This window comes from Indicator indicator, chromosome 10 (assembly GCF_027791375.1).
Source record: "Indicator indicator isolate 239-I01 chromosome 10, UM_Iind_1.1, whole genome shotgun sequence".
NCBI classification, from domain to species: domain Eukaryota; kingdom Metazoa; phylum Chordata; class Aves; order Piciformes; family Indicatoridae; genus Indicator; species Indicator indicator.
Genome location: NC_072019.1, coordinates 15,810,734 through 15,831,893, shown reverse-complemented (window position 1 = coordinate 15,831,893; position 21,160 = coordinate 15,810,734). Strand labels below are relative to the sequence as shown.

General features: G+C 42.8%; 1 protein-coding gene across 1 annotated transcript in view; it reads left to right on the top strand.

Annotated features, from left to right (window-relative positions):
• The first annotated feature begins 353 nt into the window (after positions 1–353).
• Positions 354–21,160, top strand: part of RGL1 (ral guanine nucleotide dissociation stimulator like 1) — a 74,928-nt gene continuing 54,121 nt past the window's right edge. The window contains exons 1-2 of the mRNA XM_054384279.1: positions 354–380; positions 1,346–1,456. Coding sequence (XP_054240254.1) covers positions 354–380; positions 1,346–1,456 — 138 coding nt within the window. The remainder of the gene's footprint in view (positions 381–1,345; positions 1,457–21,160) is intronic.

The following is a 21,160-nucleotide window of genomic DNA, read 5'->3' as shown; positions in this document are numbered from 1 at the left end:
GGACGCTCGTACCTTGTCCCCCTCACAGGGCAACCGGGGCGAGGGTGAGTGACCGCCCCTCTCCGCGCTGTAAACCCCGAGTAACTGCATCCCCACGGCTGCTCCCCGCACGCTGAGCAACTACACCCAGCGCAACTTTCCTGCCCGTGGTAAACAGGAAGCCCCTCGGCGGGGCCGGGCTGAGGCGGGGCCTGGCGCTGCCGCCCGCCCTCCCGCGCCGCGGAGCTGAGGGGCCGCACGGCTCGGCCCGGCCCGGCCCGCGGCGGCGGCGGCCGCTGGCAGGGCAGGGCGGACCGGTGAGGCGACGGCGGACAGCGGCGTGCCCCGCCGAGGCGCCTGGGAAGGCATCGAGAATGAAATTGCTGTGGAGAGCTAAAATGGTAACAGGGCGTCCCGTGTCCCAGTCCCCCCCAATCCCCTGCCCGTGCCGCGGGGTGCTGGTGGCCGGGCGCGCCGCTTCCCGGAGCCTCGCCGCTCTCCCTCGCTTCCCCAGGGATGCGTGTCTTCCAGGGGAGGATGGAGAGAGGGAAGTTAGTTGCCTTTCGGAGAAATCCACGCGCCTGTTTTGTATGCGTGCGGCAGCGGCTTTGCGCTCTTTGTACGGTTCATCATCTCGGCGGTGAGGAGTCACTGCTCCAACACATCTTCGGTTAAAGTTGGAGAGGCGTTCAGCTTCTCTTTCTTGTGTTTTTCATCCGCTTTCTGTTAGCTGTGAGTTTTAAATCCTCGACTGACTCCGGCAAGTTGTGTTTTGGGTTTGGTTTGGGTTTTTTTTTTTTTTTTGTTTGTTTGCTTGCTTTGTTTTGTTTTTTTAGCATGAAAGAATAGGTTTTGGAAAAGCAACCACAAGTGCTCTAGGTTCCTACTGTCAAAAGAAATAAAGGGTCCCTGTATTTTAAATGCTTGTTAACTTCAAAGTTTAAAGGCTGCTTTGCATAAGTAATTCAGCAGTTTTTAAAAGTGCAGTTCTTCCATAATTGAAAGACTGAAGAGATTAATTGCTTTGGAAAAGAAGGGAGTGAAAGGGAAGAGAGAACTGCTAATCAAAACCAAACTATTTCCTTCGAAAAGTCTTTATACAACTATTTAAAATATGTGCTAGCCTAGGAAAAATGGTTAAATGGAAAGTCAGGGTATCTTGATACCACAGGAAAGGACAGCTTGCCAAGAATATCTCCAGTGTTCCCTCCATCTAAAAGAATCCTGTGCTGCTGTGATTGTTGCATTTACTTTGTGCAGCCTATCTTCTGCCCTTAGCAATAGAGCACCTGGTATAGATTGTGGCTAGTAGAAGAGGGATAGTGTTGTTTTCTCTCTGATGTTTTCTTTCCCCTTTCTTTGGTAGACCACAATTCAAGATGAAGGTGAAGAAGTAGAAGAGGGAGCTGTTTACCATGTCACCCTGAAAAGAGTGCAGATTCAGCAGGCTGCCAGCAAAGGAGCAAGATGGCTTGGGGTAAGTGAGGTTGGTGTGGCAGCATTTTGGAAGGCTGGTCATGGACTTTGGAGGGAGCTGAATTCCACACCAGTCATTACAATATTAACATTTAGCTCTGGCTGCGCTTGCTATTTAAAAAAGCAAAACAGAAGACTGAAGTTGTCTGTCAGGATCATCTGAAATAACTTTCTCTTTGTGTTGACTCTTCTTCTTGACATGTAAAAAGATTTTCCCAGTTGTGGCCATGGCTCAGTTGTTACTTAGTGCAGAAATAATGAGCTTAGCTTCTGGCCTGAGAAGATGGAACATTTAACAGTTATTTCAGACTGGGCTATAGCTTGTTTCTGCTGCTAGGAATGTATCTCACAGCTCCCAAACAAATAGCCATGGTATTTTGATTAATGGAGGACTCTGAAAAGTTAGTAGAAACTTCCTCAAAACGTTTGGGTCTTATTTTTGTATTGCTTTCTCAGCCAGCTGAGAAATTAATTGTCTGCATTTCTGCAAGAATTATAGCTCTCTATTGTTTTTCAAAAGTATATTTCAAAGCAGGAAGGCTTTAGTGGTAAGTAAAATGAGCTTCAGTGCACACACACTCAACTGCTGAGTGCCTTCACCTTTGTCAGACCAAGTCCCCAGCTGATATAACATGTCCTCACTTTGGTGGAATTATTGCAGCTGTGGCAGCTGGAGCCAGATCTTCAGGAGGTCGCTACAGCTTTCATATTATTTTATGTTTATATGTTTTCTTCAAGTTTCAAGGCAATAGTAGGAGAACTTGGTTTCATGTAGTATCCAGGTTGGTATTTTAAAGATTTTTAAAACTGTCTTGAGGTTTATATAAAAAAATTTTCTGGTGATATTCTGTGAAATAAAAGCAGTATAACAAGGCTGAAACCACAGTGAAAAAAGATAAGCAAATTCTCTCCTGCACATAGATAGTGTTTAGAATCTCCCCATCCCATGTTTCCAAGAAGTACACAGAGTTCTAATCAGAACAGATAATTTCAAATCTGCTTCCTTTGAGTGGCAGATTTCCCATCTCTGCCTCCTGTTTCCTACCAGGAAAAATATTAGAAAGTATTTTTGAGCTCCTGTAAATTCCACCAGCTGGTGGTTTTGTGTAAGAGTTGGAGATAATTTTGAACATGTCTGTGTCCCATAAACATACTTTAGGAAAGTATATTTTTTCCCCCTATTTTGGCTCTGTTGTTCCTTTTGTGTAGAAGGAGTTTGCCAGGTCTTGGTCACATTCTCAAAGGCAGAGTGCATTTGTGTTCCTGAGATCATCAACCACAGCTGATGGTGCTAATCTTAACAGGCAGACAAACGACTGCAAGGTCATAGAGGTGGCTTTTAGCTTTCTGTCGTTAGTGTTAGATTTTTTTTGTAGGTCAGAATGGAGCCTTTTTTGTGGAGAAAGACACAGTGGGTCAGAAGTCTGCACCTGTTCTGGACATAAATTGGTGACTTCAGCTTTCAGGCTGATGTCTTCGATCAGGAAAAAAAAATCTCATGCATATTATTTGAAAATATTTTAAAATATACGGGCTATTTGTTTCCCTTAAGGTCTTCAGAACATGAAATATTTTAAGCTCTTTCTGTGATCTTGTTTCATTAATAGCTTTACTGTGGTCCTAAAGTCAATAAATAGCCTCTAACCCAAAACATTATTTATGAATAGCCATCCCTGCCCCCAGCAGTTTTGCCTTCAAAAGCGTCATTGTCTCATTTAGAATTGTCATCAGGTGACTTTTTTCTTAATCTTGGATTTTATGAATTTCTTTTTCCCTGTGCTCTGAAATTCATAGAACTAAATAAGGTGTTAGATTGATCAGGCTTGGTGTCCCTTTTTGTTGGTGGTGCTCTAAGTCAGGCTTAGGTTGAAGACTCAAGGTCAGCTGAAGAGTATGGGAACAAGTTGTTTGTACATCAGCAAGTATTGAGCCTTCATTGACACAAATACAGCAGCTCTGTTACTGATTATATGCATGTGTGGATTTACTTTTTAAAAAGTTACTTTTTCAGTGTAGTTTGTGCCCTGTAAAGGTCTCATTAGAGGTTTGACCTTCTCTGTGGTACTGAGCTCCTCCTGGTTTAGTAGCACAGGTCAAGTTCCTGGTGACTTGAAAAGCCCAAGTAATTTAAAACCTTGGTATTTTATGTGGATGTTAAATACTGTGTGGTACCAGAGCAGGAGCTTGATCCAGTGGTTCCAGAATGGTTAGTTCTTAATGATGCTGTATTTGCAGAGTCAGGTGAAAAGTGTGAGGTGGTAAATTCTTGGATGTGTCAGAAAAATGCAGATTTGAAATTTCCTAGAACCTGTGGTGAAGGCATTTAAAAAGTCTGGCTTATTGTGAATGTGTTGGAATTTATTACCAATTTCTTTAATTACTGAGAAACTTGAAGTCTTGGTTAAATACGTTCTTGTACAGGTGTTAGTAAGTGAATGAACCTAGGTCTTGTAAGTTTCAAGAAGTCTAACAAATCTTTTTTTAAAGTTTCTGTCCTAAGAACTCATACAGAGTTCTTGAATGGCTGGCCCTGAGAGAACAGTCAATTTTCTCATGTTGAAATACAACTGGAAGCCCTGTACTGTGAGGCCAGGCTGGGAGAGTTGGTTGTTCAGCCTGGGGAAGAGAAGGTTTCCAGGGAGACCTCCTGGTGGCCTTTCAGTACTTAAAAGGACCAGTAAGAAAGCTGGGGACAGACTTTTTAGCAGGGTGTGTTGTGACAGGACAGGGGTGATGGTTGAAACTAAAAGTTGGCAGATGCCTCATCCCTGGAAACATTCCAAATCAGGTTGTTTGGGGCTGTGAGCAACTTGAGGTAGTTGTAGATGTTTCTGCTGACTGCAGGCAGGTTGGACTAAATGGCCTTTAAAGGTTGCTTCCAACCCAAACCATTTGGTGATTTTATGCTGCACAAAAGCACTAGCCTGAGTGAAAAGAACTTGCAGACTAAGTATCAAATGAGGCCTGGCTGCAAACATATGTTTGTCTCAGTTGCTGATTGGTGTCTGAGGCAGTGGTATCCATCTCTCAACAGTCTGATTGTCCTCAGGTTATTTGTAGACATCAAGGTAATGGAGAATCTTAATAAAACTTGAAAAGTTAAATGTAACTTCTGGAGGTGTTGAGGGAGAGTACTGGTTCAAGAAGACAAAATGAAAGTGGACTTTCGTGTCTCCAGGATAGACTTTGAGGGAGGTCTCCAAAATCTTGAGAGAGGTGATGTGGAGATTGGGAACAAGCCACAAAGGACATGGAAATTGAGATACGTAGCCTAACTTCTTTGTGACAGAGAAAGATGAAAAGTGAAGGTTTGTATAGATGGATGGCACACTTAAAAGAGGGGATGAAGAGAATGCTTTCTGCAGCAGGCTTTTGAGTGGACATTCAGCATAATTTTGAGTGGCATTATGGTCAGGCTAGGAGAAAAAGGAATATCAGTAACTGGAATAGAAGGTTTAAGAGTGCAGCAGGGGATTTAAATGATGTAGCTGGAATGAGAAGGTTATGCTTTAAAACTACAACACATAACAAACCTGAAGAATGAGATGTGGCTTCTCACTGAGGATGTAAAGACAGCCAGCAGGGAAGCTGGCACCCAGTGTTTCAAACAGGATGATAACTGTTGTCCAGAAGGAAAAGACAACAAAGCGGAAAAGACAGGTGAAACGTTTAGAGTTCTGTGGGGCTTTTTTTTCTTGAACTGACACTCAGGTACTCATGAAAAGAAATGGAGACAAGCTGAATCATACTGTAGCCAGAAGCAGAGAAGAAGAGTAAAGCCATGGCTATAAAAGTAGATCAGCTGCTGAACACCTGAATTTCTGTTGCCAGGAGCAGTATGCTGATGGAGTATGAATGGCATTGGAAGAGGTGAACTCCAGTCATTGATTCATTGTGAACAGTAGACTGAAAAGTAAAGTTAGTCGAAGGAGAAAGGAAAATGGGGCAGGTAGAAAAGTGGAGAGGTGGGGAGAATGTTTGAGGTGAGATACTGACAGAGATTTTTGAATGATGAGGAGATTTTGAGGAGAGTAATGAGACTGGGAGGCAAAAGGTCCAAGAGTTATAAGGTGAGGTGAGGTGAGATCCTCTAGACAAGCTAAAGGATTTGAGGAGCACCTCAGGAAATGAAACTTATGCACTTGCAACATGGTAGAAATGAGAAGGACTCCTTGAACCTTTGCAAAGAGAAGTTAAGCAGCTGGGACTGCAGATGTGGAATGGGGTTAAATTGCTTGATTGTGGAACTGACAAAATTGAAAAGTGGAAGGAAAAAGCCTTTCTAGTGAAGGTAGTTGGTCTGGTTGTTGTGCTTGTGCCATACACCACTTGATGCACACATCGAAGATGCACCATAGCTAGGGGCCTGCAGAATAGGCCTTACAGTGGTAGAAAGAGAAAAGAACAAAGACAGTAGGCAGGAAGAAAATGATTTGCCATATATATAGCAAAGAAGCAAGTGAAGGAGTGGTTTAAAGCTACCTGGATGGGTAAATGTTCTTGGTAACTAGTAAGAGTTGAACTAAGGCAGGAGGAGATACTAATCTCACAAAGAGAAATGATCTTCTGGGTTCAAAAAAAGCTGTTGGTTTGATCTGTTTGCTTGGATATCTGCCCTTGAAAACACTAAAAAAAATTAGTCTATGGAGAGGCTGAGGAATTACAAAGTATTTTGAAGGACCAGTTGAAGAGCTGCTGCTGCAGCATAAGCTGAAAGAAGGACTTTTGGTCTGGAGACAGGTGTGTATGGGAGCTCTATCTGGAGGAAGGAAATATCCTACGGGCTGATGTTCAGGATTGGTGTGGCAGAAGTGGGTTGAAGTTGAATAGCAATGAATGCAAAAGCATGTTTGTGAATGAATTGAGATAAGTTCTGCTATAGGATGACAGGTTTTTGTCTTTGTGCTTTCCAATTTCCAATCATAGGATTGATGCAAATGTGATGCAAATCAGAAAAGGGTCACAGTAGTAATTTCAGTCATCTTTGAGAAACTAGATTCAAACTGGAAGGGAGACAGGAGAGGACTTTTGGGATCATCAAGAAAATGATGAATTTGTTATAATCTGAACACTTTAGCTTAGGTTAACAAAAGGAAGATTTAGGGAGTACATGATTAATACCTTTTAAACATCATGAAATAAGCACAGTGGAGGGAAAAGTACTGTTCACCCCAGCTATAGACTGGTGTATAAATTGTTAGAAATGAAAGGAAAGTTTCAAATCATCAGAGCAATGATACAGTGGAATTGCACTCCAGCGAGAGTGAAGGGAGCAAAGAACCCAGCAGACACCAGCACTGGAGGTAGATGATTTAGACAAGAGAATTATAAGGTGATTTCCTTTGGTAGCAGAACACAGCATCCTCCAATTGTGTGTTTCTAAGCCAAAAGGAAACGTAAGAACAAGAAAGTGTGCAACAGAGGGGAGGACTGGGGTGGAAGTTGCATTTTTGAGAGGAAAAATGTGGGAGTTTGTGACAAAAAGAGATCCAAATGTACAATCAGAGGGAGGAAAGTTGGCTGTGCAGAGCTGGTTGTGTGTAAGAGATGAAGGTGAGAGTCTGGAGAAGTTGCACTACGAAAGGGGGAAGCATTTGAAAGCAGCTGTTTTGTGGTAGAAGTCCCCTTATCTTAGCCAGGGGTCTTATCCAGGATGATGAAGAAAAGGGTGGCTGAAAAGCTTTGGCTAATTAAAAGCAGGCAGTGTTGTTGCTCTCTCTTGCTGATAGAGGAGGCTACTGCCAAAGGTAGGTTTGAAGTTGTTGTTCTATAGGCAGTGGGAGAAGGACAGGTGGGAGTGAGGAGACAATGAGGAGGAGGGAGGTGGATAAAGAGTGTGCCTTGTTCATGTGTATCTGCATACACACTGGGAAGTGGAATATGGAGAAGTGGATGCAGAAGAGTAACAAAAAGATGTTGGAAAACGGTGTGAAGTTGGAGAACAACATTGGTGTAAGAACAACGGGGCAGAATCAGTGCCACAGAAAATGAGGAGTGAAAGGCTTGGGTGTGGCCTGGGCAAATGAATGAGGAGAGTACAAAAAGGAAAAGCAAAGAAGTTTTTCAGATGCTGTGAAGTGACTTTTGTAGACCTCCCTGTTAACCAGCCCAGAGTGCTTTATCTCACCCTTCCAGGGCTTAGGTAGGGGCAAGTGGCTGGTGTCCTGCCCTGGTAATGAGGAATGAGTCTTTGAGACAGGAGAGGCTCCCTAAGGCTTGTCAGTGTTTTTTCCTATTGGGGTCTTTTATCCAGGAAGGAGTGCAAAAGAGACCTGCACTCTGCCTCCAGAGTTTTTACTTGGGCAGGTCCCAGGAAAAGCAGCCAGGAATGACACTTCCCCAGAGTCTCTGTGCACCAGGGGAGGCCTGCAGAGACTGTATCTCTACATCTTAAATGATGGCTAGGCTTTCAGAGGCAGTCCTCAAGCATCCCATTTCTTGCTCTGCTGATGGATGGCATGGACTGCTCTTCCTCTGAGCCTTAGATACCCAGATAGCAGGGAAATGCTATGCTCCTTCACAGCCACTGCTGCCTGCTTTAGTTAGCCTTTGATTCCACATCTAGGGTGGATTGTGGATCCATACTTTTTTCTTTCTGATTTCTTTTTTTGGTCACAGCTGAACTTCTGGCTCTGGGGTTTGTGCAGGCAAAGATTGATTCAAAACATTGCTTGTCTTGATGTGTCTTTGATACTGTAACTTTGAGTGTGCAGCAGAACATGCTCTTCTAACACTACAAACTAACTGCTGTAGAATGGTGCTTTTAAATACCTCCAAAGTTTTGAAAGGGGAAGAGCTGAAAAGGACCAAAAGTCTTGTTAAATATTTTTGTGTTTCCTTAACACCAACATTATTTGATAATTTCATTTTTGAAGAATTTTGTGGTGTGTTAGAAATGCATTTTGAATGGGTGTCTTGCGTTTCACGCTGCATGTGACCATGAGTTTGGCTTCTAAACACATTTACAGTCATATTGGCAGGAAGCTTGTACTGGAGAGTTCAGTCAGAAAAACATTACAAAAACTTTTAAGTAGTCTGTAGCCCAGTTAGGACCTAGGACACTGCCTTCCCTTTGAATTGAACAGTCTATCAGAAAAGGTTTAGTTTATTTTTTTTCTCTCCAAAGATGACCTATAAGTATGGGTTGATATTTAAATGGCTTCTGGAACCACCAACGTTTTAGGAACATGCACAACCTCAAATTTTCTCTGGGCCTGCTCCTTACCCTCTCATATGCCCTTCTGAGCCAGCTCTGTGATTTCTTTTTGATCTTACTTTTAGGTCCCAGATGTTCTGGTCAAAAGTTGTTTGTTTCCTGTGGAATCAGCAGGCAAGGACTTGGCTGATGATTGTCCTTCCTGCAGCTTGCTGTTTTGTCTCCTGATTTATAGCATGTGTTGGTCCTTTTTGGGTAAATCAGACTCTTTGGATCAGGTTCCTGCAGCCCATCCTGACCACCCAGACCAAGGCCAGGGTGTAGTTCTGACCGAATGTTTGGCAGAAGCAGAAAAGCAGTTCCCAAGGAGCTGACAGGCTTCTTATAGAAATCATGTTGTGCTATTGTCTACTCCAAATGCTGTCTTCTCTGAGAAACTGTCTTGGAGCAGGAAGAAAGATGGGGTGTGTTCCCATCAATATTGTGTGGTAGAAGATGCCTGTCAACTGCTAGAGACCCGAAAAAGTGGATATATGAGATTTCAGAGGAAATGGGATGATTTTGCCTATAGGCAGGTGCATAGTTACAAATAAGCTTTGGCATCTCACTCAGCTTGCCTTTTGGTTTTGAGGAGGCTCTTTCCTCCTGCCCTTCCCTTCAGTTGTGGGTATATTAGTACCATAACATCAAAGCCCTTATTAATGACTTCTTATGGAACATTTTACTCCTTCCTTCCTGGTTCAGGCAGAGGTCTCTGCTCCAGGGATACACCAAGGAGCACTCTGATGCAGTCATCAGCTGGATAATAGAGGCTGTATGTGGAACAGCACTCTGAAATGGAAACTGAGCTTATTATGAGTTTTAAAATGGAAGCCTAAAAGATTACTGTCTCATACTTTGCCAGTTCCAAGGACAAAATGTGTAATTAGAAGGGTAACTAGCTTTGTAGCAGTGTCACACTCTCGGTTGAGTTTCAGACATCCCATTCCAGGCTGTGACAGGGCTTTAATCTTGTGTTGTTAACGCTTGAGTCGAGGCTGGAGGATGCTCCAGTGAGGCCACATGGAACTAAGGAGGGAGGCACAGGCAGCCTCCTTTCCTATGGGGCTGTGCAGAGGCATCCCTCACTAATGTTTCCTTGATTCAGTGGAATAACAAGAGCTGAGACAGTGCAGTGGGTACTGCACTGGTTGTGTGTGACTGGATGTTTGGAAAGCTCACAGCCAGCCTATCAGTTGGGTTTGATTTGATTTTTTTTTTTTTTTTTTAATGGACAAAAACTTGCCTTTGGCACACTTTCAGTATACCTCTGTCATGCAGGAATATAATGATATCCTGTGCTATAATTAATCTCTACTGGGGATTCCTCTGCTAGCTAGGATGCCTGTCTTTTTAAACTATTCTTCTTGGATGCTTGAGGTTCTCCCTGAATTATAGCATCTCATTGTCTTGCAGCTGAATGTTATTTTGCTTGCTTTATCAAGAATTGAAAAGAAGGACAAAAAAAATCACTTTACAAAGAAACCATAATTTTCTTTCTGAATCCTAGAAGATGTAGGTCACTTGTTGGGTCGAAGAAGGGTTGGTGAGGAATGTGGCTATGTGTCATAGGAAAGCCTGGGAGAAGCAGCCTATGAACTGGACTGAGATGCTGTGAAGAGAATAGCCCTGGAGAAACCATTAGCTTTACAGTTTGGGTTTTGATGTTTCCATTTAAGAAGCAAGTTGAAGCATTGCGAGCCTGTTAGTCATGCCTGGATTTAAATTTAGCCTTGGCAAAGCTAATTAAAAATATGTTTGGTGACAGTGTGTAAATGCATGCTTTGGACTTGCATCTTTTACTACTGGTGTAGGAATCTCTTTTCTAAACATACAGCCTTCTGTAGCCAGCCCTGTGAGGGGCTACAGCTGTGAGAAGGATTGATCACAGAGTGATCAGATCATGGCCTAGCCCCTTGAAGAAAATGGGGTTACTTGGTCTGGAAGGGGTAGATGAACCTTAACTCAGTGCAAATCCTGTTCTTGCTTGCGTTTGTGTGGCGTCTTGTAAACCAGAGGCAAAACCATAGAACCATACAATATTTTGGGTTAGAAGACACCTTCAACAGTCATTTAGTCCAACCCCCCTGCACTGAGCAGGGGCATCTTCAGTTAGAGCAGGTCACTCAGAGCCGCAGACAACCTGGCCTGGAATGTTTCCAGGGATGTCTTAGTGTCATCACCACAGTAAGATCATATCAGAGATTGTAAATTGTTATGGTGAGACTTGTCGTCTTTTAGTAAAAAACACCAGTAGGACAGGAGGTCCCACTTGCAATGGAAGCGTGGATTGCTCAGACAGCAGGAAAGCTGCCTATGTCCAGTGGAGGTGGACCAGTTTGATACACCCTTCTTTGAACCCTGAGATGATACTTTGGTATGTTTTATTTGATTTCTTCTCTGTATCTCCTCATAGTTAATGCAGATACATTTAGACCTCACTCCTAAAGGGCTAAGCAGCTGACTAGTAGTTGTTTATAGGGAGCTGTTGTAGTTTGCCTCTGCAGTGTCCTTCTTCTGACCTTGATTCACCCACAAAATGCTCTTTTTTTTCCATGCTGAGTGGCCATACAAGCTCTTAAAGTGAATTGTAGTTCTTCATGGGTGGTATACTAGCATGTAGCTTTACATTAAGGGCTGAACTATAAAGTTTTTATGTTTTCACACCTCCTGGAATAAGAATTTTATTGAGATGTGTGAGGATGTGTTTTGTTTTGGGGTTTATTTTATTAAGTTATAAAGCTATAGTGAGGAATTCTGTGTTTTGGACTCTGAAATCTCTTTACAGTTTATGGAAATCACTCTACCTAGGCTCAGAATGAACTCATGCCTAGTGCCTGAATACAGCTGCACTGTAGCTCTCAGTTCAGCACCATGCCACCAATAATTCAGGGACCGGAAGGAAACTAAAAGCCTATCCAAGTGAAATGATAATGATCTTGCATTCTTACAGCATTTTTCATCCATATAACTGTCAAAGCATGGTCACAAATTTTCACCAGGCAGACTATGAGAAATATGCTGTAATGTGACATAGTACAAAAGTATGATTGAGGTGGGGCTTTACTGCTGGGTTCTCTGCTGGTGAGTTCCCCTTTCTTTGGGGAGATGGGGAAAAAGTGTTTCTGGGACAATGTGACTTTAAAAAGAATCTTTTTGGAGATTGCTGAGTTTGAAGCATTAGATAAAGTTCAGGGGGAGATGGATTAGCTGTCAAAATGTCATGGTGAACTTTACTTAGTGGCTTCATAGTGTTATCACATGGATATCTTCTCCCCTTGTGACATATGCCACAAGGAGCAGCCGCTTAACAATGCACAGCAGCATATTGAAACAATTTAGGACCAGAAGTGAATTAATTCAAAACTACTTGAGCAAACGAGGACTTCTGAGAGTCCAGAGTTCAGTGGAATCATTTGCCCACCAGGCAGCAGAGCAGTTGTGAAAGCAAGCTCCAATACGAACCTGGAGAGTGCAGTGAAGCTTAGAAAATAGCACTAAAAAGATGACAGTAGCACTTCACTCGTACCTGGTGCTTTTCCTCTCATCTCAAAGGTAAGGGAACTAGAAAAGGGATCCAGAGGTGGGAAAGGAATGCTGAGATCTGGAGACACTGAAAGGGTGAGGACTTAAATTTGCAACCAGGATTGATGTGCAGGTTTTAAGAAGTGCATTTGTTAAATTTTCACAGGATTGCGGCTCAATATTGGCAATTAATAGGAGGATATACAGAAATACTTAAAACAGTGAGTGGAGAAGGGACACTCCAGGAGTGTTGGGTGGTTTTGAAAGCAAGGGGAAGGGGTGAAGAAATGTGTTAATTTTACATTGCATGTAATAACCTGAAAGACTTGCTGCTGGAAGAAGTAATTGAGTCCAACTGAGTCTGGAAGAATTCAGAAAGGATTTGGCATTTATATAAATAATGAAAAGAAATGAATGAATACTATGTGAGATGGGAAGCACAAAACATGTGAGATTTTGTGATGTGGGGATAAAACAAGCACCTCCTGCAGCTGAGAAGAGGCATTCCCTTTAGACTACTTATTTTGTATGTTATGAGTGTTATTTCTTCACCTTCCTCTATAGCATATGGCCATTGTCAGAGGGGAAAACCTCAAGTTTAGTTTAGAATGATAATTATTATGTGTTGCTGTTTATAAAGTTCTGATTTCAATTTGTTTGCAGCACGTATTTAATGAGGCAGAATAAAACTGATCACAGGCTATCATAAAAAGAATCATGAGAACTTTAATGTTCAGAAGATGTCAAGGCCATATTGCAACATAGTGTGGGAGCGTGTTGTGGACCTGTTTTCCAGCAGTCCTACTACCTCCTCCTTGGTCAGTGAGAGCTCTGGGTGCTCAGAGCCTGCTTTTGTTGTCTGCGTGTGAAACAAAAGTTTGCGTCCTTGCTGGTTCCAAATGTGCAACTGTAAGAATTGTGTGGGTTGCCCTTTGCTTTCCCCCATTCAGCTTCATAATAGCTACTTTAAAAATAAGGCAGCTAGAAGAGAGTATGGTGCTCTACATGTGGTCTCATCAGACCCTTTATGCAGTGGAAGAATAATGTCCTTTGACTCACTTTGGTACCCTTTATTTATATGTTGCAGAACTGTTTGCTTTTTGTTGCTGCTTCCAAGTGTTGTGCTGAAAGATTTAATGTGCCTACTCTAACCCTTCAGATCTTGCCTCTAATGTGTGTGCCACTGGGTGACCTTTGAGGCTAGTACTTTCAACAGACTTTTTTGTTGGCCTCTTATATTTCTTTGCATGTAGTTGTATAAGCCATCTGTTGCCCATCAGTGTAGCTCCCCTTTAATAGCTTTGGCAATCAAAATAAAACTTTGGCTGCCTACACCTTAGGTGTGAATCTCTCTGCCATTTTGCACAGTAGCACTTCTGCTCTGTCAGGCTGCTGGGTTACAGTCTGAGGGAAGTTTTATTTGTTTCTTTGCCACCAGTTGGTGATCAAATACCAATTTACATCGAAATTTTGCAGTAATCTCTGCATAGCTCAGCCCTGCATCTGTGCAGAAGCTATTGCATACTAAAATTTGTGGTGGTTGTCCCATAGCTGCTACTGCTCCGCTTGTCTCCTATGACTTCATGTAAAATCCTCACTGAGAATAAACTGGTTGCTGCATGTGATATTGAACATGTGAATTATTGTGTATAATGGCCCTGTCATACCGATTTGGGGACAATTGTCAGACTGGATTTAGAAAGGTAGAGCAAGTCAGGAGTCCTGTGCTCAGTGTTAATTTGCTAATGACTCGTCCTGTGGCTTGAGCTGACCAACTTCTTTTCTGAGGGTTTCATTTTCTTACCTGTAATACACTTGCTACTCATGCTGAGATTTAGTGATGGTGATGAGGCAAACTCTTGTGCTTTAATACTTAAATAGAGCTCTAAAGATTCAAACTTAGAGAAAAAGTCTTCTACTTTGTTGGACATTTAAGAGAAGTTGTGTAGCAGAGCAAGATCCTCCTGATATACCCTGTGACTGTTGTCCAAGCTTTACCCTTGGAATTTTGGAGAGTAATATACTCTACTGTTTACAGATGCAGAGACTTGGCTTTGCTAATCCTTTCTGTGAAGAGAAAGGTATCAGATGAGATACCAGAGTTTACCACCTTCACCCTAAAACCTGGGGGTGCAGCACTTGGAGGAGTGGTTCTCCTGTGGGGTGGGTGGCTGTGTTGTGGTGGGTCACCACCAGACAGCTTGTGGACTATAGCCAGCAACACTGCTACCAGGATGTAATGGCCCTAATAAGGTGTAGGTATTTAAAATAGTTTTGCAAACTGATCCTGGTTTTATAATCTATTTTTTTTTCATCTGTTTTCCTCTCATTTTCTTCCCAACTTTTTGTTCTGAATTCAATTTTAAAAGGTTGGTTTCTTTTCCCCTCCCACCCACTCAGCTGTTTTGTACAGTTGCCTTTCTCCTTATGAACCTTTCTCCCGGTCAATAACTGTTTCTTCCTTTCTAGGACTCTTTGTGCAAGTCAAATTACAGGTTTCTATTACAAAGTGGCATTTTCTATTGAGAAGGTTCCAGAATGATTGAAAAATATGGAACGACTCAATGTTTTGAGATGTCATAGAATCACAGAATCAGTCAGGGTTGGAAGGGACCACAAGGATCATCTAGTTCCAACCCCCTGCCATGGGCAGGGACACCTCACGCTAGCTCAGGCTGGCCAGAGCCTCATCCAGCCTGGCCTTAAACACCTTCAGGGATGGGGCCTCAACCACCTCCCTGGACAACCCATTCCAGGCTCTCACCACTCTCATGGGGAAGAACTTCTTCCTCACTTCCAGCCTGAATCTCCCCACTTCCAGCTTTATTCCATTCCCCCTAGTCTTATCACTTCCTGATATCCTAAAAAGTCCCTCCCCAGCTTTCTTGTAGCCCCCTTCAGATATTGAAAGGCCACAAGAAGGTCACCTCGGAGCCTTCTCTTCTCCAGACTGAACAGCCCCAACTCTTTCAGTCTGTCCTCATAGGAGAGGTGCTCCAGCCCTCTGATCATCCTAGTGGCCCTTCTCTGGACACGTTCCAGCATGTCCATATCCCTCTTGTAATAGGGGCTCCAGAACTGGATGCAGTTCTCCAGGTGGGGTCTCACCAGAGCTGAGCAGAGGGGGAGAATCACCTCCCTTGACCTGCTGGCCACACTTCTCTTGATGCAGCCCAGGGTCTGGTTGGCTTTCTGGGCTGCAAGTGCACATTGACAGCTCATGTTGAGCTTCTCGTCCACCAGCACCCCCAAGTCCCTCTCCTCAGGGCTGCTTTCCAGCCAGTCACTGCCCAGCCTGTATTTGTGCTTGGGATTGCCTCGACCCAGACGCAGGGCCCTGCACTTTGTCTTGTTGAACCTCATGAGGTTGGCTTGTGCCCACCTCTCCAGCCTGTCAAGGTCCCTCTGGATGGATCCCTTCCCTCCAGCGTGTCTGCTGCACCACACAGCTTGGTGTCATCAGCAAACCTGCTGAGGGTGCACTCAATGCCTCTGTCCATGGCACCAACAAAGATGTTGGACAAGACTGGTCCCAGGACTGATCCCTGAGGGACTCCACTTGTCACTGGCCTCCACTGGGACATGGAGCCATTGACAGCCACTCTTTGGGTGTGGCCATCAAGCCAGTTCTTTATCCATCTCATGATCCACCCATCAAACCCATGTGTCACCAGTTTGGAGACCAGGAGTGGTACAGGACAGTGTCGAAGGCTTTGCTCAGGTCCAGGTAAATGACATCAGTTGCTCTCCCCTCATCTACTAATGTTGTCACCTGTTCATAGAAGGCCACCAGGGCAGGATTTGCCCTTGGTGAACCCATGCTGACTGTACCAAATCATCTCTTCACTATTCTTTTGCCTCAGTAGTGCCTCCAGGAGAATGTGCTCCATGATCTTACTAGGCACAGAAGTGAGACTGACTGGCCTGTAATTCCCTGGTTCTTCCTTCTTACCCTTTTTGAAAACGGGAGTAATGTTTCCCCTTTTCCAGTCAGTGGGGACTTCCCCAGACTGACATGACTTTTGGAATATAATAGAGAGGGGTTTAGTACCCTCATCTAGCCAGTTCTCTCAGTATCCTGTCGGGTCCCATGGACTTCAAATTTTCATAGCTCTTGGGCTTGAAACTTGTCACTTGTGATACATCTCATGTAGTAGCTTAGACTTCTTGATCTCAGTGGCACTTTCTGACTCTTAAAAATCAATTATCTAAACTCCAGTGCATCTACACGTCCTAAACCAGAAATAGACCAAAATGTTTGACACCGAGGGTGGTGAGACACTGACCCAGGGTGCCCAGAGAGGTGGCAGAAGCCCCATCCCTGGAAATGTTTCAGGTCAGGTTGGATGGGGCTATGAGCAACCTGCTCCAGTTGCAGATGTCTCTGCTGCCTGTAAGGGGGTTGGACTAGATGATCTTAAAGGTCCTTTCAACTCAAAACATTCTATGAGTCTATGCTAAAGAACAATTTAGGGGTTTATTTCCTCCTATATATAATTTATGCCCCACATAAACTTACATAAAAGCTTGCATACATTGAATCATACCAAGTTTCTGTTCTGACTCAAATCAAGTGCAGAATGACCTTTGGTTGTTTATAGTATTCATGTGGATAGAACTCATTAAATGAGGTTGGTAGGCTTTGTTGGTGTTGGGATGCACATGACAAGTCAGTGCAACCCGTCAGGTTTAACTGTTGTCTTCAGAGGTTAGTTAAGTGTTCCTGAGGCGTGTTTGGAAGCCAGTTGAAATTAGATGCAAATACAACAAGAAAATGATTTTGAAGATAAAGGTGCGCATCCTTTTGTCTGTTTGCTTGTTTTATTGTCATCTCTGGCCCTACCTGTGCTGCATGTTGTATTTTTAGAGGAGAAACCCTTTAAGGCAGGGTTTGGTGCCTCGTGTTTAGACACGGCAGCCATTGTGCTGTTGTTGGAAATGTTTCATGAGTAACAATAACGTATTTCATTTGGAAGTCAGATCTTAGGCTTTTGCATTCCTCCCATTGAGTGCTTCAGATTGATTCTGGCTGTGCTTTTAGTCTGCTGGCTCCCTGTAGCAGGACACAAAATGTGAATGAACTCTTACACACTTACTTAAACCACGAGGCTGACGTTCTTCATGCAAAACCAGTTGCTTTGTTCAGAAAACATTAAGTGGTCACAAAGTTAGGACAGGACAGAGAAGAATAGAGGTATGCTGTTAACTCTTGATGGATGATTAAACAATGCCCCCCCAACCCAGACACCAGAGGTGGACAATTTCTCTTTTATCTTGCAGCTTGAGGTGTTTTGCTCTTTCTTCCCCCATTATGTGTGAGCTATACTTGTTTTGCATTCTGCCTCAATACTTCCCCATAATGATGTGTGTGTTTTGGTTTGTGTCCATTGCCTAAGGATTTAAGTTCAACTACAACATTCTTAAAGCAAAACACAAATGTCTGCAGCGAGTTCAGTGCCAGCTCACAGGACCCATGCTGCTTTCTGCTGTGTCAGAAGAGGTGGGTTAATGGCTGGGTGCTCTCATTAGAAGGATGCAGTTGTGTGACTGTGGTGTGTTTAGTTGCCATGTGTGTATATAACTTGTCACACAAAATGCAGAATTTTTCAAAGAGAAGATGAAAGAATTGATGCAAGGATGTTGCTGTCACAGGGATGGGACACAGAGACACACACACATGGTCATGCTTAGATGGGGAACAATCTTTTTAACAGGGCCTTGTGACAGGACAAAGATGATGGATTTTAACTGAAAAAGGGAGATTCAGACTAGATAGAAGGAAGCAAATTCTGACATTGAGGGTGGTTGGACACTCACCCAGGTTGTCCAGAGAAGTAATAGAAGCCCTGTCCCTGGAACCATTCCAGGTGAGGTTGGATGGGGCATGGAGCAACCTGCTGTATCTGCAGCTGTCCCTGCTGACTGCAGGGAGTTTGGACTGGGTCTTTAAAAAGTCTTTTCCAACCCAAAACTTTCTATGATAGACACTCCCATTCCTTATATGTGTACAAGAGAAGAATCTGAGAGATTCCGTAATTGAATCCCCTGTGACTGCTAGATAATACAGTAAAAATGCAGTTTGGCCTGAACTAGTGATTGATTTTTGGACTCTTTTAGCACTTTAAGAAAGGTTCAAGCTGGTAATCCTTAATAATAGGTAACATTGGCTTACTGTTGCTGCTTTTCCTACTCAGGCCCCACCCTGAAGAGGTTTCTTAGTTTCAAAACAAAGGGTAGTAAAAAGCACAGCCATCAAAATGAAGATTATAATGCAGTTTAGTTATATATTCATGCTGTGGTCATAAAAACAATTACTTACTGCTAGCCTGTGTCTTGTAGCAAAGACTAATAAAGCTTGGCTATAGAGATTGCTCACAGTAATTGTTAAAAACCGTGCAATAACATTCCCTGGTTATTTTTCCTTCCCCCAAAATACCTTATGTTTTAACTTCAGTTTATTTTAAAATCTCAGTCTTCTGCTGTTTTCCCCTCTGTCGGAATGCATTTCATCTCCTCTACCTACAGCTTTATTTTCCACCTATTCATACTATTAAAATCTGTCACTCTTGCCTTGTTTACGTTGAGTGCAGTAGCAGTTTACACTGATTTCCTGAGTCAGTGTAGTATTAATTTCTGTGTACTGTCTGAGCTAGCTTTACAGTGGGAAAGGAAAGCCAGCAAATAAGGATGAATAAAACTGTTTGGCATTATGTCATGTGCATTCATGCTACTATTATGCAACAGAATTCTTACTTGGGGCATCCTTAAATCCATTTTGAGCTCAGCAGTGTTGCCTACTGTCTCATACAGCATGTTTTTTGTCTCTACTGACTGAGCAGAAATTGATTATGAGCTTCGTAATTAAGTTAAATCACATTCTTGGAAGGGGAAAAAATAATGTGACTTTTCAGAGGAAGTTTTTTACTACCAGCAGCCATACGTACTGGAGGAAAATGATCTTTGTTTCTGAACGGTCAACATTTTTTCATGTTGACCTGTAACTTTTGTGCCTCTTGCTATGTTAAGTCTGACTGTTAGTGGTAATATTGATCATCCCTTCTCTTTGTTGTGCTTGAGGGTTATTAAATGACAGCATGTTTTATGTTAGCATTTTTCATGAAAGAAGCATTTCCTCTGATATTTCTTAGGGTAGGCACAGAGTTGTGGTCATCTTTAACATCCAGGCAGCTTAGAAATTTGATAATTGAGACTATCTCTGTTCAGTGGCAGTGTCATTGGACTTATACCAGAGCAGTATGAAGTATGGCATCAAAATTCAGCTGTACTGGAAATAATGCTGTCATATGCAGCCTTGTGTTAAAATAATCAAGGCTCATTTAGCAATAAAAGGGAATTAGGGAGATGGGAGGGGAAGCAATATTAAAGTTGTGGTTATGCAATGATTGCTTTAAGGTGGATGAGACCAAGAGATGAGGCTTGGGACAGGGTTACAAAGGCTTGAAGAACAAGGCTTTTGATTTCAAGGAAAACTATGAGTTATTTATGGGCTAGATGATGACTCTAGCAGACATATTTTTTAATATCTGGGAGGATATTGGTGTGATTAACATGGGGAGAAAGGTTCAATGTTGTAAGCATTTGAAATCCAGATAGAATACCTTCCCCTGTTTTAAGCTGTCTTAAGGCTGCAGTGTTGTCACTGTTGTTGAGAGGTAAGCTGACTTCTGCCACCTTACACAGTCTGCCCTGTATAAAGTTCTTTAATATTTTCATTCAAAAGTAGTCTGGGAAGGATGAAAAGGGACTAATGTGTGGGTTTGGATCAATAATTTAGCCTAAGATGCCTGATCAATTGAAATGAAGAAGGTAGATTATTACCTGTGCATATTCATGTTTGTTAGAAATGCTCTTCAAATTGGGAAGTTGACATGTCATGTTTTCAGATTTTAGTTAGCTCTCCTGTAGGAGGTTTACATGCCAATAAATTATTTCCATTACACGTATTCAGCCTGGCTGCCTACAGAGCATATCAGCTTGTCATGTTTAGCAAAAATACTGCAATGATTTTTGACAGGATCCTGTTTTCAACATGTTTGTTTGCACCAGGATTTCTGCTGCTCCTTGCTTTCTCTGCCCTTAGTTGTTGGCTTGTGACAGTATTCTACGTTTGCTTAGTAGCAGTACAGAAGCTAAGGCCATGGAAGGTCTCTTCTGTGGAATATACTTGGTGTTTCAACCCTGTATTAAGATCTAGACTGACTGATATTGCCTGACTTCAGCAGATGATTCCTTCAAAGACAGTGAAATGGGTGAGAAAGAACTGGGGAGAAGTTTTCATTTTGGTAAGAGTTTATTTTCAAACTCCCAGTAGACCTTACAGATGAGGTCCTTAGCTCATCTGGCCTTTTGAGCTGAATGCATGGATTTGTCATATTTTCATTGCTGCTTTCAGCTTTCATCATGTGCTTGCAGCCACAAAGCTAAGTTGGTTTGGTGGTCTTCTACATCTGCTGAGTGGGCTCAGTGTAGAAATGGTATTGCCTAGTTCTGTAGAGTGCTGGTCACTTATGGGCTCTGAAGTAGTTTACAGAGGTTGGTGTTAACCTGCTCTTCCATGGCTGCAAATCTGAGGCATGCAGAGATCTTGCATTTGGCTCTATCCAGGGATAATGTTCCCATGGCTTGAATTTCCAGTGTTAAGATTCTCTTGAGCCACCTTTTGAGGACCTCCCAAGAGAACTACTTCTTCCTGCAAGACTGTCATCTGAAAAGCCAAACTCCCTATGGATAACAACTTCTGGGGTGGTGAACCATCAAAATTTCTTACTTGATTAAGGTTTAAGTTGTGTTTTCAGACAATTACAACTGAGACTTGCATTCTGTGTGTAAATACAGCGTTTGCTGTGCTGTGAGCCTAACCTCTTCATTCTCCTCAGGTGGAAGGCATAGTACAGCCATCATTGTCATCTATAGTGAGGATTACTGAAAGCTGGCTCAGAGTCAAGTGAAATATTTGAGCTGTCT